The sequence below is a fragment of the Elephas maximus genome, chromosome 12, assembly GCF_024166365.1.
Source record: "Elephas maximus indicus isolate mEleMax1 chromosome 12, mEleMax1 primary haplotype, whole genome shotgun sequence".
Classification (NCBI taxonomy): Eukaryota; Metazoa; Chordata; class Mammalia; order Proboscidea; family Elephantidae; genus Elephas; species Elephas maximus.
The window spans coordinates 102923693-102941256 of record NC_064830.1 but is presented as its reverse complement, the minus strand read 5'-3'; the positions used below and the strand labels follow the sequence as shown (position 1 = coordinate 102941256).

Genomic DNA, 17564 nt, shown 5'->3' with positions numbered 1-17564 from the left:
GTTACTTCTGAGTTATCCCTATCCCAAGCTGTACCTTGCTACTTCCCTAATAAACCTCATAATGGTGAGTATCATCTGTGAGTTCTGTGTGGCCATTGTAATAAATTATCAAACTCAGGAGGGAAGTAGAAAGTACCCTGGGAGGGAAGGCTGGCATCAGAATTAGTAAAAAGTTTGGAGTGTGGAGGCATGTCTGACCTCCGCTCGTAGCAATCAGCCTTGGGCTGTTGGTCTTGATTCTCCTTCCCCATTGCGATGTTAGAGGAGGTCAGAAGCCCCTGCCACACCAGTTTACAGATCACAACAGAATATTGTCTGATAAAGTGCTGAAAGATGAGCACCCTAGGCTGGAAGGCACTCGAAATACACAGTAGCCTCAAGAATGGACTTGAGCACACCAAGAATCCTGGAGGTGGCGCAGGCGTGGGCAGTGTCTCATTCTGTTGTACACGGGCTTGCCATGAGTCAGAGCCAACTCAAAAGCAACTCACAACATTGCTAAATACACTCTCTTTAAGTATAAAATCTCCAGTTGAATTTCCGTCAATCAATCCTTGGTTCTGTTCCTGGTGTTTAGGAGCCAGGTCCCATCCCTACTGTTTACTGTCTGTTCATTCAGTTTGTACTAACTCAGCCAGCAACGCCTGGAAGCCTCCTGGGAACTAGGAACTGGGGATAGAAATGAATGAAATTGTACCTGCACTTAGGGGGCTTTGAGTGTGTTAAACCCTGTGTCTTTGGGTAAATTGTGTAACCTCTTTGGATCTTAATCCTTTTTATTGAGATTGTTAAATTAATTCTGATAGTGATCATGGTGATACTGTTAATTCAATGTAAATATTTCCTTAAACCTATTGCATCTATTATATTAGAATGGTTATGGTAACGGAAATAGCATAGTTTTATTCTCCATACAAAGAATATTTTCCAAAAAGACTTTGAAGGAAGCTCTTATTTAGGAGTACCAACTTTATATTGTCTTTGTAAAGATCAGATTTTAAAGTTTCAGATTGTTGACTGCACTGTTCATACTATTGATGCTAAAAATATGATATAAGAAATGTGTTTTATTCTTACAGCTGAATTGGATTAAGAGCCCTGTAGCAGAACGAGAGGGCGCCAGTGGCTCAGTGTTAGCATTCTGTCCTTCCATCAGGAGACCTGGGTTGGATTCCCGGCCGATGCACCTCATGTACAGCCACCACCTGTCTGCCAGTAGATGCTTGCTTGTTGCTATGACATTAAACAGGTTTCAGCAGAGCTTCCAGACTAAGGTGGACTAGGAAGAAAGGCCTGGTGATTTAATTCTGAACATCAGCCAATGAAAACCCTTTGGATCACAAAGCTCCAATCTGCAGCCGCAGAACCAGGCAGCATTCCGTTGTGCATAGTCTTGCCATAAGTTGGGGCTGACTTGATGGCAGCCAGCAACACCAATAGCAGGATGAGCCAGGAAGTGGTTGGAGTGCAAGAAAGAAATGTGGAAACAGACATTGTTTTAATTTTACTGATGTCTTTTATCTGATTCAGGACCTGATCCAGGATTCTATATTGTATTTAGTTGTCATGTCTCCTTAGCCTCCTGTACTAGATAGGGGTCTTAGTTATCTCGTGCTGGTATAACAGAAATGCCACATGTGGCTGGTTTTAACAAACAGATATTTATTTTCTCGTAGTTTAGGAGGCTAGAAGTCTGAAATCAGGGTGCCAGCTCTAGGGGCAGGCTCTCTCTCTCTGTCGGCTCTAGGGGACGGTCCTTGTCTCTTCAGCTTCTACTCCTTGGCTCCTTGGTGATCTTCATGTGACATGGCTTATCTTCCCCCATCTCTTCTTCCTTGATCTACTCCTTTTACATCTCAGAATAGACTGACTCAAGGCACACCCTGCACTAAAACTTCCCCCTTAACATAACAGCACTTTGTAATGCCAGCTGTTCTTTAAGTGGTCACTGGACTCCCTGTTGTCATTTATGCCCATGCGAGGTCTAGGCTTTGCCCAGTGTTCCACAGTTGTTTCCAGATTTGGGTCTTCCCCCTCTGTGACTTGTTGTTCTTCAGGATTTCTTCACCAATTCCTGATTGTCTGGCATTCCCAATCTCTAACCTCAGGCTCCCTAGCCAAAGAATGTGGCTCTCTTTTTGTGCTTTGTTTTCCAAGCACTTTGTTTATTGGGGAGTGGCTTCAGGAGAATATCTGGATAAATGTGGAGTTCTCCCAGTATTTCAGGGTTTTTTTTTTTTTTTTTAATTCCCTCCTGCTGCTGTCTGCTTTTTTTTCCCCTCCAGTGCTTTCAAATAGTTGTTTCTAATTGATATTGTCAGGAGAGGTAGAATGCTACAAATTAATCTGGTGTTACTAGAAGCTAGAAATATATATACAGTTTTGCATCGTGCTTTTTTTTTTACTTAATACTTTAATGTAAATATTTTCTAGCTTATTAAAGCATTCACCAAAAGTATCTTTAATGACTTAATAATGCCCCAGTATGTGAATAAATATGCATCATTTATTTGGATATTCTCCCATCTCAGGTACTCCTGCATTTGGTTGTTAAATTGAGAACTGTAGTAAACACTTTTCTGCAAAAAGTTTTTGTGGAATTTTCTTGTTTGAGAGATTTCCAGGAATGAGATGAATATAGGTTGTTAAGCTTACTTTGAATTATTTTCTCTACCTTAAAAAAACAATTAATTGGTAACTTTAGCTAAAGGAGCCCTGGTGGCACGAGAGTTAAGTGCTCGTCTACTAACTGAAAGATTGTCAGTTTGAACCTACCCAGCGGGTTTGCGGGAGAAAGACCTGGTGATCTGCTCCTGTAAAGATTACAGGCTAGAAAACCCCCTGGGGCAGTTCTGCTCTGTCAGATAGGGTCAGTAAGAGTTGAAATTGGCCCAATGGCACCTAACAACAGCAACAATGACAACTTTATAATATTGATTGCTAGTTTCTAGGGTGGTGGTATTAGCAGCAGATTCCTTTAACAGTGACTTAACACAGGTTCTCAGAGGACATGTAACAGACTTGAAGTCAAAGTTTGTATTCACTTACATGCCTGAAATTGACTTTGTTTTCCTCACATACATGAACACATATTGTTTCCTCAATATTTCTCTTTTTCCTATGGAAAATGATTTAGGAATAAATAATAATATTTATTTAGAGTAATAAATATTATTTTACTTAGATCCACAATCAATGCCCATGGAAGCAACAGTCAAGAAATCAAACAACGTATTACATTGGGCAAATCTGCAGCAAAAGACCTCTTTAAAGTGTTAAAAGCAAGGGTGTCACTTTGAGGCCTATGGTATGCCTGACCCAAGTCATGGTATATTCAGTCACCTCATATGCACGCGAAATCTGGGCAATGAATAAGGAAGACCAAAAAAGAATTGACGCATTTGAATTACGATGTTGGTGAAGAATATTGAACATACCATGGACTGCCAGAAGAATGAACAAATCTGTCTTGGAAGAAGTACAACAACTGGGAAGACTTCCTTTCACTTACTTTGAACATGTTATCAGGAGAGACCCGTCCCTGGAGAAAGACATCAAGCTTTGTAAAGTAGAGGGTCAGTGAAAAAGAGGAAGACCCTCGATGAAATGGATTGACACATTGCCTGCAACAATGGGCTCAAATGCACTGATGATTGTGAGGATGGTTTCGTTCTGTTGTATATGGGGTTGCTATGAGTCAGAACCAAGTCAATGGTACCTTAACAACAAAAACAACATACTGGAACTTTCTCATGGTGTGTCCTTAACTGTTTTTAAATTTAGAAACACAGTCTCTTTAGGTGTGATCAGAAATAGATTCACTTTAAAATAATGATAGCAAAAGTTGTGTGATTGGATTTCCATTGTATCAAGAGAATAAGAAATGTTTCTGTGAGGTCTGGACATACTTCTTTTCTCACCAATTTACTTAATCCATTTGCATCTTGTCTGTGGCATGATAATCAAATGATAATCAACTTTTAATTACTTTAATAAATTATAATCATTGTCCTTTCAAGTATCTTCATTTCCTATTCTGGTTAAAAACTTTTTATTGTCTTTTCTTTAAGCAAAAAGAAGAAAATATCCGTTGCTTAACTCTGCTTGGCCATTTTGGCTTTGAATGTTTGCCCTATCAGTTGGTGAACCGATCTATTCAACAAGGATTCTCTTTTAATGTTCTCTGTGTGGGTAAGTGCCAGACTCCTCTTCTGAACTATTGCTTCATCTGCCTGAATGCCCATTTCAACTGGTCTTACTGACACAGCATGATACTGGTACTCAGCTTGAGACCATGTCTGCATGTTTGTATCAGTTTGAACCTTCTTAGCCACGTTATTGAACTGTTTCTTCTTTCTCTAAGCCTTTCAGTGCTCTTCAAAATTTGTGTATATGCTTTTAGGGATATTCTAATGTTGGAAATATTTGGGACCCTTTCAACCAGTCAAGGAGTTCAGACTGTCATTTCTTCTCAGCCAGCGTGTCCTTATGATGATGTGTCTGTCTTTATTACAGGAGAAACTGGAATTGGAAAATCAACACTGATAGACACATTGTTTAATATTAATTTTAAAGAACACAAATCCTCACATTTTTACTCAAATGTTGGACTTAGAGTTCAGACGTATAAACTCCAGGAAAGTAATGTTCAATTGAAATTAACTGTTGCGGAAACGGTGGGATATGGTGATCAAGTAAACAAAGAAGCCAGGTTAGTGTTTTCTTATTTTAATTAAACAAGATATTCTTTCTTCAAAGAATTTGCCTTCTTCATTCATGGAGTAAATTGTAATATATCCTAGTTAAAAATTTTTCCTAACTAGGTAATATTCTCTTCTTATTCTGAAATTGGCTCTTTTGTATCTAGTTGTCTCATATCCTTACAAGATGTTGAATTAATCAATTACAGCAAGTTTGTTAATGTACTTCCTAGTTATATTTGAGGTTATTCGCATATTTCTCCTCTAGTGTTATGAAGACTCTTATTGCTTCTTGTCACGGATTGAATTGTGTCCCCCCAAAATGTCTGTCCATTTTATGTGATTTCCCTATGTGTTGTAAATCCTGTCACTATCATGAAATGAGATGGATCAGTGGCAGTTATACTGATGAAATCTACAAGATTAGATACTGTCTTAAGCCAATCTCTTTGAGATATGAAAGAGAGAAGCACGCAGAGAGACAGGGGGACCTCATACCACCAGGAAAACAGCGCCAGGAACAGAGCACATCCTTTGGACCTGAGGTTCCTGTGCTGAGGTGCTCCCAGACCAAGGTAAGACTGATGACAAGGGCCTTCCTCCAGAGCCGACAGAGAGAGAAAGCCTTCCCCTGGAGCTGGTGCCCTGAATTTGGACTTGTAACCTACTAGCCTGTGAGAGAATAAATTTCTTTTTGTTAAAGCCATCGGCTTGTGGTATTTCTGTTATAGCAGCACTAGATGACTAAGACACTTCTGAATCAGCTTTAAAGTATCCATGAGAGGGAAATAAATCATGGCATAGCAATAGCTTTAGATTCTTACGCCTTTTTGAAATGTATGCACGTTTATCATTATATGTAATTCTCCTCGTTACTTAAAGTTAGCTTTAGAGTGAAAATATATTTGATATATTGGTTTGTTTTATGTGATTTATATGCTCAGTGTAGGTATGAAGTAATGTTTAAATATATTTGTGTGACTCTGAGCAGGTATTTAAAAGATCAACTTTTGGTTGCTTGGTGGAGACGTTAAGGTTGTAGATTAGAGGAGGAGTGATGTTTATATTTTAGGGGGAGAGGTAATGTCCTGAGATAGATTTCATTTTAGGTACATGTAAATTTGCAAGCAGAGATGGTAGCTCAGAAATGAAATCCAGACAAGAGTTTTGTCACTTTCAATTTAGAGATATAATGGAAAAAATGGAAGCCGTTGAATAAACGTCTGAGAGTACCAGGGCAGTGTGTAGAAAGAGGGAGTAGGAGTGAATTTTGAGACATTCCAATAGTTTTGTTTGAAGAGCTCTTTGCAGAAGACGTGGAGGGAGAGTGCCTAGTCTGAAGACAAGAGAATGAGATATCAGAGACGCTTAGGAAAATGTAAGTTCATGAAAGGAAGTCACGGTTCAATTCTATGTTTCCAAGGAAAAGCCTCATTGGATTTTCTTATGGAGAAATCACTGGTGATATTAGCAAGCTATATTTACGAGAAAATCATTGGTAATCTTAGTGCATCAAAGTGTGAAGCGGCTGTGAAGAAATGGTAACTACATTTCCAGTTTGTGAAGGAAGGACAGGAAGGCAAGAGGATTTTGTTTCAAGATGGAAGAGAGATAATGAGTTTAAATGATGAGGACGTGGATTGTGGGGAGAGGGAGAGGTTGCTGGTAAAGGATGTTCAATTTATGATCGATGACATATTTCCTGAAAAACAGGAGAGAAAGGGGGTCATTTGGAGACATTGATCGTAACTGAGGGTAGAGATGATTCTCCAGTTGCACAGTAGAGAAGGACTAACCAGTAGATGTGAATGCAGATATTATGGTGGTAAACTAAGGTAATTTCTCAAAGTATGTCATTCATCTGCTTATTAGGAGGTAATCCTGTCTATTGAAAGCAAGGAAAAAGGTGAGGGTAGGTGAAATTCAAAAGGCATAGAGAAGATTAGAAATACTTACAGAGCATGACCATCTCCTGTCTGTCCATTTGTCATACATTGGTGGCTTGTGTGTTGCTGTGATGCTGGAATTTATGCCACCGGTATTTCAAATACCAGCAGGGTCACGCATGGTGGACAGGTTTCAGTGGAGCTTCTAGGAGGAAAGGCCTGGCAATCTCCTTCCGAAAATCAGCCAGTGAAAACAGCATGGATCACAACAGAACGACATGTCCTATATGGTGCTAGTAGATGGGTCCCTTAGGTTGGAAGACACTCAACATACAACTAGGGAAGAGCTGCCTCCTCAAATTAGACTACCTTGATGACACCATGGAATAAAGCCTTGAGGGCTTTCATTTACTGATATGGCATATGAAAGCTGGGCAATGAAAAAGGAAGCTGGAAGAAACTGATGCATTCGAATTGTGGTGTTGGCGAAGAATGTTGAATATACTGTGGCCTGCCAGAAGGATGAACAAGTCAGCCTTAGAAGAAACACAACCAGAATGTCCCTTAGACATGAGGATAGGGAGTCTTCAGCTTGCTTACTTTGGGCATGTCATCAGGAAAGACCAATTTCTAGAAAAGGACATTATGTTTAGTAAAGTAGAGGGTCAGCAAAAACAAGGGAAACCCTTAACAATGTGGACTGACACAGTAGTTGCAACAATGGACTCAAACATACCAATGATTGTGAAGATAGTACAGGACCAGGTAATATTTTAAATCCTGTACATGGTGTCGCCATGAGTCAGAGTCAACTCAGTGGCAACTGATAACAACATAAACAACGTAAAGCACACAGGTCTTACTACTGATATTGAATTGTTATTTGTTTGGGGATATTATGTACGTTATGTTTTACCATTATGGCAAACTGTGTAGCATAGATACTATCTACTGCATGATGAAAATGCAGACTTCAGATTTTACTCATGTTACATTGAATGTTCAAATACTCATCTTTTTCAGCTACCAACCAATAGTTGACTACCTGGATGCTCAGTTTGAGGCCTATCTCCAAGAGGAACTGAAGATTAAACGTTCTTATTTTGAGTACCATGATTCTCGCATCCACGTGTGCCTCTACTTCATTTCACCGACAGGGCATTCTTTGAAGTCACTGGATCTATTAACCATGAAGAAGATTGACCGTAAGGTGTGTTTGGTAAATCCATTCACCTTTCAAGATTTAATATGTATTTTGAGATAATAATATATCTTGAAGATCTTTTCATATGCGTATCTATTATTCTTTAATATTTGTATGTATCATAATTATTTTCTTTCTGTTCATCTCTAAGGCATTTGATAAATTTCTACCTTAGCTTACTTACTGGAGGAATTTAATTTAAAACTATATCTATTTGGAAAATGAGATGCGTGTAAAAAACATCGAGGTCAAATTTTAATTCATTTTTCCCTGTGATCTAAATAGTAATTCAGATCGTAGTTATTTTCCCATATTTTTGAAATTGAATTCACTCTGCGGCATTATTATGTAAAAGGAGACAGCTAAGGTCTAATATTCAGTAATGTATTTTATAAAATAAATGTGTTTTCATTTTAATAGGAAGCCCTATTTTTGAATTTCTTAAGACGTATATATATGTATATATATACACACACACATATATATACATACACATACGTGTGCACATATGTACATATATATGTTAACTTGGGATATATCCCTTCGTGGTACAAATGGTCAGCATGCTTGGCTGCTAACTCAAAGGTTGGAGTTTTGAGTCCATCCAGAGGCGCCTTGGAAGAAAGACCTGGTGATCTACTTCCGAAAAATCAGCCACTGAAAACCCTGTAGAGTACGTTTCTACTCTGACGCACGAGGTGGCCGTGAGTCAGAGTCAGCTCCGCGTCAGTTGGTTATCCCAAATTAACTCAATTCAGGTTTTTTTTGTTGTTTCTTTAAAAATGGTTAAAGACTACTTTCTTATACTAAAATAATCCCATTACTGTTTGCCTGGTGTCACTGATGGTATGAAACACAAAGCTTTGACAATCCTGGCTCCCGGTCCTGTAGAGAGGACTCAGAGTGCAAGGGCATGCAGGCAGCTGCTGCTTCCTGTGTATAAACAGCTGTGGAAAGGATGACTCCTTCTAGCTGAGCCTTGGGGCGTATGTGGATTTCCTGTCCATGGGCTGCTTAATCCCCATGGTGTTAGCAAAATCTTGACAAAACTTATATGAGAATGTCATTTGGTTACCTTTTCTAGTCATTTTGTTATTTTTCCGTAGTTTTGTTTGATTGTATGGAAAGTCATAATTTATTCAAATCCCATTGCCACCAAGTCGATTCCAACTCACAGTGACCCTACAGGACAGAGTATAAAAAACTAGAATGTGCACTTTTGTGGTCTTAACTATACAGAAGGAGCGTAGTTTTATGTCTATAAAAGTCACAGGGTTTGTTGTCAGCGGAAGCAGGTTTGAATATTTGCTCTATCACCCGTTCATTCTCTGTGACTTTGGGAAAGGCTCTTGATCTCTCTGGGGTTAAAAGCAGGGGTGGTGGTTCGAGCTGTCTGCTTTCAGAACCTGGCCCTGCCACTTGCTAACCCTGTGGCTGTGGGCAAATTCTGAAGCCTCAGTTTCTTCCTCTGTACCATTTGTGCAACTCTTCCGTAAGACTGAAGTTATTTCAGATGATAAAAAACAAAAAAGTATGTCTTGTTTTTAAAAGAGGGTCAATATGCTCATGAAAGAAACTGTCGCATCATCAGATGCTCTTCCTCACTCAGCCTGAGTAAGGACGCGCCCTCTTCAACTTGATCCTGTTGAAGAAAGGCAAAATGTTCTAAAGTTGTGTTCTCTTTATCAGAGAAGTCTTGCGTTTTGGTATTTCTTTTTCAAACTAGAGAGAAACTTTGTAGTTATCTCAGACGTTCCCAAATAGTTGAAAGAAGTTAGATTTCTAGTTGAAATTAAGAATCTGCCTCAATCTCTTGATTAATGTACATCTCAATAATCAGGAACACACATACACACATTTTATCTATTTTTTTAATCCATAATTTAAAAATTTAATCCATAATTTTTTTAACGTATTTTGTTATTGAGAATATACACAGCAAAACATACACCAATTCAATCATTTCTACAAGTACAATTCAGTAACATTGATTATATTCTTTGAATTGTGCAACCATCCTCACCCTCCTTCTCTGAGTTGTTCCTGCCCCATTGACATAAACTCACTGCCCCCTAAGGTTCCTGTCTCATCTTTCACTTTGCGGTTGTCACTTTGATCCCATAAAAAAAAAAAAAAATTGCGGTTGTCACTTTGATCCCATAAAAAATATATATATATAGATAGTTCTTAATAGAGGATAATGCTCAAGGCAGACATTTTTACTAGTTAAGCTAAACTACTGCATGGTTTTAAGAAGATTTCAGAGGATATCATTGGTTTAAGGTTTAAAGATTATCTCAGGGCACACACAGTTTTATTTTTTTTCTTGGCAGCAGTTATCTTCAAGCCATTTTCCAAATGTAGGAAACTCCTAAGTGTCACAAGGACACATAAAGCGATGGGCATGCTGTATCTGTGTCTGCTCTCTTCTCTCCCTTACCCATTTCTCTTTGTAATAGAGTTTTCCTCCTCAAATCTGTACACTGGAAGAGTTACCTGTGTGGAAATTTCCCATTTCTGACATACTGGTTACTTACCATCATTGGAGAATATCTTTTCCCACCTTCTGCACCAGTACAGCCCAAAACATGTATGTTAGGCTTGAATTTGAATCTACATTAGCGGTTGTCTGTTCTTTACTGTGGAAGCTCTAACATAAGATATTAACATAAGATAAAATTTTGGACACCTATATTTATAATATTGAAGCCCTGGACTTGCCCAAGGATTTTTTAAAATGTACTTTGAAGAATCTAAAGCAAAAGCAATCTACCACAAGCTGATTTTTAGATATTCCTTCCATATTACAGAAACCCTGGTGGTGTAGTGGTTAAGTGCTATGGCTGCTAGCCAAAAGTCGGCACTTTGAATCCACCAGGTGCTCCTTGGAAACACTATGGGGCAATTCTACTCCATCCTATGGGTTGCTGTGAGTTGGAATCGACTCGACACCAATGGATTTGGTTGTTTTTTTTCCCCCATATTATAGAACTTGATGTTGTGTACCTATGATTTAGTAAGGTATTTTCCTTTAACAGTCCTGGTGGTACAGTGGTTAAGAGCATGGCTGCTAACTGAAAGGTTGGCAGTTTCAAACCCACCAGCTGCTCTGCAGGAAAAGACGTGGCAGCCTGCTTCCAGAAAGATTAGAGCTTTGGAAACCTTATGGGGCGGTTCTACTCTGTCCTGTAGGGTTGCTATGAGTCAGAATTGACTCAACAGCAACGGATTTGGTTTCCTTTAACAGGAATAAAACATATTTTGCAATTTTGTGTATTGTTATTTTCTACAAAGTTTCATTTTAAAGATGTTAATGTATGGGACAAGAGTGATCATATTGTAGAACAAGGGAAAAAAGTTATGGGCAAAAATTCAACCTCAGACATGCAAGATGGAAATAATTCCTTTTTACAAATGAACATATATGTTATCAAGATGCTGTACACCCACACACACCCACACACACAAATGTTAGATTAACTAAAAAAAGTCAATGTTCTTTGTAGGGGATTCTTCTTTTCTTCTCTTTTTTAAATTATCCTTTAGATGAAGTTTTACAGAGCAAATTAGTTTGTCATTAAACAATTAATACACATATTGTTTTGTGACATTGGTTGCCAACCCCGTGACATGTCCACACTCTCCCCTTCTCGACCTTGGGTTCCCCATTTGCATTTGTGTAGCTTTCCTGTCCCCTCCTGCTTTCTCGTCCTTGCCCCTGGGCTGGTGTGCCCATTTAGTCTTACATACATGGTTGAGCTACATATATTATTGTTTTATGGGCCTGTCTAATCTTTGGCTGAAGGGTGAACCACCAGAGTGACTTCAGTTCAGAGTTAAAAGGGTATCCGAGGGCCATACTCTCGAGGTTTCTCCAGCCTCTGTCAGACCAGTAAGCCTGGTCTTTTTTTGTGGGTTTGAATTTTGTTCTATATTTTTCCAGCACTGACTGGGACCCTCTACTGTGATCTTCTTTTTAGGGGATTCTTGAAAAACACATAATCTATCTGTAAAGACATTTAAGTAGAGCAAAATCTGTGAACATAGAACATTGATTAAGTTGGATTTATTAGAGTAAGGTGATGTACATGAATGACAGGCAGAAGGACAAAATCAATCTGTCCAGCAGTTTTCATGAAAAACCTCTCACTCTGACTTTTTAGTGCTCAGTTTAATAAGAAATCAAATTGATAATGAGGGAAATAGACTACTTCACATTACTATTTACATTTGCTAAATCCAGAGGTGTTAAAAGTGTAAGAGATTTTGGAAACAAGTGAGAAAAGTCTGAGACTTCTACATCTGAATTCTGATTAAAAAAAACTAATCTTCAAAAAGCACTGATGATTCTGGAGAATAATTTTGTGAGGAAGGCTGTAAAAATGGTGGGATGGAGGCGTCAGACCTCCTCGTCTAACTCCATGAGGGGAAGGAGAGAGAATTACCATCAGTACCAGCCCAAAGCTGATTCCTATGAAGTGGAGGTCAGATATGCCTCCTCTCTCCAAACTTTTTACCAATTCTGACACCAGCTATCCCTCCCACAGCACTCTGTACTCCTCTGCTGGGGTTGATAATTTGTTGCAATGGCCATACAGAACTCACAGACAATACCCACAATTATGGGGCTTATTAGGGAAGTAACAGGTTACAATTCAGGGTTAGAAATGACTCAGGATACACTTCTTCAATCAGGACAGCCTCTCTCAGCTGTGCCCGCAGTCAGGCTTCCCTTGGCCCTTCAGCCCCTCGGCCCCTTGGGCCTCGGGCTGGCCCAGCCTCAGCCCTGCTTGGGCAAGTGTTACAAAGTTCTTCTGCTCCACCAATAAGTGCCCAGAGGCACCCCACTCTGCCAGCAAAACTCCTGCCTGAAGGCATCCATTCAGCTCTTGCTCTGTGCATGGGCGAGCCTAGCTCCACCAAGTGCGTGGAGACACCCTACCCTGCCAGCAAACCTCCTGCCCGAAGGCACTGGGCTTTCTTGCTCCATGAACTAGGGAGCCCACCACTCCATCTCCTGCTGTTCTCCTACCTCTGCTGCCACCATTTCCCTACTGCTGCTTCTTGCTGTCTCCAGCCGTCTCCAGTGTTATAGCTCTCTCTCTCTCATCACCTGGGTCTAGAAGGTTCTCAGTTCAGGGATCCTGGGTCCAAAGGATGCGTTCCAGTCCTAGCTCTTCTTCTAGGTGGTGGTGGGTTACCCCCCACTCCTCCCACCACTTACTTCTCTCCACTTTTTTCTCTTGTAAGATAAAAGGTGCAACTCAGGTAAGGGCTCATCTTGAATATGGGTGGTAAGGATGGTGACTGGGGGAAGCGTGGTAACTTGAATCATACCCTTTGGTAAGGAGGTGAATTAAGATAACGTCCTACCCTAATCTTGCCTCATTAACATAACAGACAGCTCACTCCCAAATGGGACCATAACCATAGGCATAGAGGCTAGGATTTATAGCACATCACAAAATGGAGAATAATCACATCAGATCACAAAATAGAAGATGACTACATCATTACATAACTGCCAAATTACATTATTACCTAACTGCCAAACCACTGAAAATCATGGCCCAGCCAAGTTGACACATAACTTTAACCGTCACAGGTTCCATACACCTTATTTGCATTAACAGCAAGCTGTCCAATTCCTTTGGTGAGCCCCAAGCACCTTTAAAAAAAATTTTTTTTTTGCATAGTCCCACCCAGGCATTGTGTGGGAATCACAAAGACTGTGGCTAGAAGGGCCATACGGAGTAATTCACTGCACTGCCTGGGCATAGAAACCAGTGATACCCAGTGGTTATTCAGTTCCAAAAATTTATCGTCAGAGACTGAAGTTTTGCCTGTAAAAACTAAAGAATTGGCAACAATCCTCAGTGATGAGATCTTTCTGTCTTCCTTCTTAATAGGTGAATATTGTACCACTGATTGCCAAAGCAGATACAGTTTCAAAAAATGATTTGCAGAAGTTCAAAAGTAATATAATGAGTGAGTTGGCTGGCAATGGCATCCAGATATACCAGTTCCCAGAAGACGAGGAACCTACTGCTCAAATGACCTCATTGAAGGTAAGCGTCTGCACGTTCTGTTGAACAGGCATTCTGTACTACCTGCAGAAATGGAAATACAGCTGATAAGTCACAACGTTACCATGAACAGACTATAAGCAAGGTCATATTATTTCAAAATCCGGTGTGGGAAAATGTTTTATTTTCTTGATTTTGAAAAATGCTGGAAATCACTTCTTAAACATATTTTTATTCCTCCCTCCTGTTCCTCAAATAAAACGCCACATTTAGGAGCCTTGGGTACACTGTAAGTGGGAACATGCTTAATTGTTTTAGAAATGTATGTTTTTATTCTTTTACTTTACAAATGGGAGACTTGACAGGCTCCCATGGAAGACATTAGAATCCTAAAATCTTTCAGTCAAGAATATCTTTCTAGTTCGGGATTTAGGCTTGCTTTCTCTCTCTCTCTTTTTTTTTTTTTTTTCTCTTACACACTGTCTTAATTGGAACCACAATACTTGTACATACTAAGCATTCAAATGACATTTAAAATTTTTTACCATTTAATTTTAAGGTAATTGCAGACTCCTGAAATTGTAAAAAAAAAAAAATACAGGGAGGTCCTACATATTTACCTGGTATCTCCCTATGGTAACATGCTACAAAACTATAGTGTAATATCATAACCAGGATATTGACGTTGATATAGTCAAGATACAGAATATTTCTATCACCACAGGATCCTTCATGTTGCCCTTTTATAGCCACATGTACTTTCTACCTCCCCCCTCAGCCTTTCTTAACCTCTGGCAACCACTAATCTAGTCTCCATTTCTGTAATTTTGTTATTTCAAGAATGTCATATAGATGGAAACTTTCAGGGTTGGCTTTTTCTCTCAGCAGAATTCACTGGAGATGTATCCAAGTTATTACATGTGTCTGTATTCATTTCTTATAATTCCTGAGTAGTATTCCATGGAATGGATATACTACAGTTTGCTTAACCATTCACTTGTTGAAGGACATCTGGGCTGTTTCTGGTTTGGGGCCTGTAAAAGTGGTGTGGGGCAGCGTCTGACCTCCTCTAACTTCATAAGGAGGAAGGAGAATCAAGATCAACAGCCTAAGGCTGATTCCTGTGAGGCAGAGGTCAGACATGCCTTCTCTCTCCACCATCTTTACCAATTCTGACACCAGCCGACCCTCCCACGGCACTCTCTACTTCTCTGCTGGGTTTGATAATTCACTGCAGTGGCCACACAGATCTCACACACAGTACTTACGATTATGGGGTGTATTAGGGAAGTAACAGGTTACAGTTCAGGTACAGGAATGCTCAGGATACAGTTCTTCCATCAGGACAGCCTCTTCTCCTCTGTACCTGCAGACACACCTCTGTCTGGCCCCTCAGCCTTTGCCCTGCTCGGGCAAGAGTTACCAAGCTCTCTTAGCTCTGCTGATAAGTGCTTCGAGGTACCCCACTCCACCAGTAAGCTTCGGCCCAAAGGTGCTCAGCTCTAGCTCCTTGGGTCCACAAACCTAGTGCCACCAAGTGCCCAGAAGCACCCTACTCCTCCAGCAAGCCTTCTGCCTGAAAGCACTCAGCTTTCTCACGCTGTGGGCCAGGAAGCCCACCTTACCATCTCCTGCCACTGTCTCCTGCTGGTCTCTCCTGCTGCCATTTCTCTGCCACCACTTCTTGCCGTCTTCAATGTTACAGCTTTCTCTCTCAGCCTCCTGCTTCCAGGAGCTTCTCAGCACAGGTATCACAGGTCCAAAGGACGCAGTCCACTCCTGCCTCTTCTTTTTTGGTGGTTGTGAGATTCTTTTCTTCCTACCTCCAGGATGGCTCATTTTAAGTCTAACAGGACGGCAAAACTGACCAATCCCTTCACTAGGGTTCCAAAGACCTTACTTGCATGGTTCCACCCCCACACAGGTGCCATGAACTTCATTTGGATTATTAGTAAACTATCCAGTCCCCTTGGTGGGCCACAGTTATTTTATTTGTATAGTCCCACCCAGTCACTTGGGTGCGAGTTACAAGACCATGGCGAGAAAGGCCATATAAAAGCTATCCGTTGCACTGCAGGGATTACAAATAAAAGTGCTGTGAACATTGTGTACAGGTTTTTCTGTGTATTAAAAGTCTTTCCTCTTTGATTTCCCCATGGCAGGGTGCTTGCTGTGCAGTCTGTTCAGTAGATAGTTTTCAGTTGTGTGTGTGGCCTGAGACTAATGCTTGGAGAAACCAGTTAGTACGTATTCATTGCCAAGTCTTAATATCTGAGGCAGGGCAGTGCTCTCGTTTGAGTAAGTTTATGATGGTAGTCTCATCTTTGAGATTTCTGAATTTTAGAGTAAACCATAGTGGTGTGAGATGGTTGACTAATATTGTTGTTACTTTCCAGGAACATTTACCCTTTGCTGTGGTAGGGAGCATGGATGAGGTGAAAGTTGGAAAAAGGATGGTCAGAGGCCGTCAGTACCCATGGGGAGTTTTACAAGGTAAGTATGAAGAATGTGAGCAGGCCTGGGAACGATTATGGTAAATATACCATGGATGTCACCTCATCTTCTCAAAAAAGCCTTTTAACTTGAGCTCTTGCTAAGCCATAGATGGGGGACAGTGGTGGTTCAGTGACAGAGTTCTTGCCTTCCACGTGGGAGATTCCCAGCCAATGCACCTTGTGGGTAGGCACCACCCATCCGTCAGTGCAGGCTTGTGTGTTGCTGTGATGCTGAACAGGTTTCAGCAGGGCTTGCAGACTACGACAGACTAGGACGGAAGGCCTGGTGATCTACTTCTGAAAATCGGCTAATGAAAACCCTAAAGATCACAATAGTCAAATCCTCTACTGAGCAGCAGTTTTGTTCCGTTGTGCGTGGGTTTGCCACGAGTCAGAGGCTAGCTCAATGGCAATTAACAATGACAAAAGCTATAAATTAACTTTTTTAAGGAGGAGCACAAATTTTTTTTCATTTCAGCTAATGCTTACTTTGACGAGGATTCATTTCATAGTAGTTTGCCAGATGCTTTAGGTCAAAATCCACAGAGGCCAGCAGAGCCTCCTAAAAATTACCTTGCTTTGCATGAACTTTGAACAAAAGGAAACTTTGAATAAAATTGGCATATAAATATTCATGTTTAAACCTGTTGTTTTTAGGTGTCGATGAATCAACCCCCAACTAATGGCCACCCCATATGCAATGGGATCTGTGGGGTTTACCTTGGTGGATTTTTCAGAAGTAGATCACCTGGCCTTTCTTCCTAGTCTGCTGTAGTCTGGCAGCTCTGCTGAAACCTGTTCAGCATCAAAGCAACACACAAACCTCCGATGAAAACAGGTGGTGGCTGCAGTTCAGGCATATTGGCCGGGTACACATACACTAATCAATACATAATTTATAAAATATTTTTTAACTGATCGAGAGAAAAAAGAATGACCAACTATTTCTAAAATAAAGAAATAGGATTTACCTTTGGCTAAGGATAATTGAAGGAGCCTTGGTGGCGTAGGGGTTAAAGTGCTCGGCTGCTAACGCAGCAGTCATCAGTTCACAGTTGCGCCTTGGGAGGAAGATATGGCAGTCTCCTTCCAGAGATGACAGCCTTGGAAACCCTATGGGGCAGTTCTGCTCTCCTACTGGGTTGCTGTGAGTCAGAATTGACTCGACAGCAGTGCATTTGGTTTTTCGTTTGGAAGAATAATAGACATTTACGTTATTGACATTTATATTATTTATCTAGCATTATGATGAG

At 40.4% G+C, this 17564-nt stretch overlaps 1 protein-coding gene across 1 annotated transcript in view; it reads left to right on the top strand.

Moving 5' to 3' along the window:
• The first annotated feature begins 255 nt into the window (after positions 1 to 255).
• SEPTIN14 (septin 14) overlaps positions 256 to 17564 on the top strand; it is a 33705-nt gene continuing 16396 nt past the window's right edge. The window contains exons 1-6 of the mRNA XM_049905073.1: positions 256 to 267; positions 4071 to 4191; positions 4516 to 4711; positions 7610 to 7796; positions 13700 to 13858; positions 16213 to 16309. Of these exons, the coding sequence (XP_049761030.1) occupies positions 256 to 267; positions 4071 to 4191; positions 4516 to 4711; positions 7610 to 7796; positions 13700 to 13858; positions 16213 to 16309 (772 nt within the window). The remainder of the gene's footprint in view (positions 268 to 4070; positions 4192 to 4515; positions 4712 to 7609; positions 7797 to 13699; positions 13859 to 16212; positions 16310 to 17564) is intronic.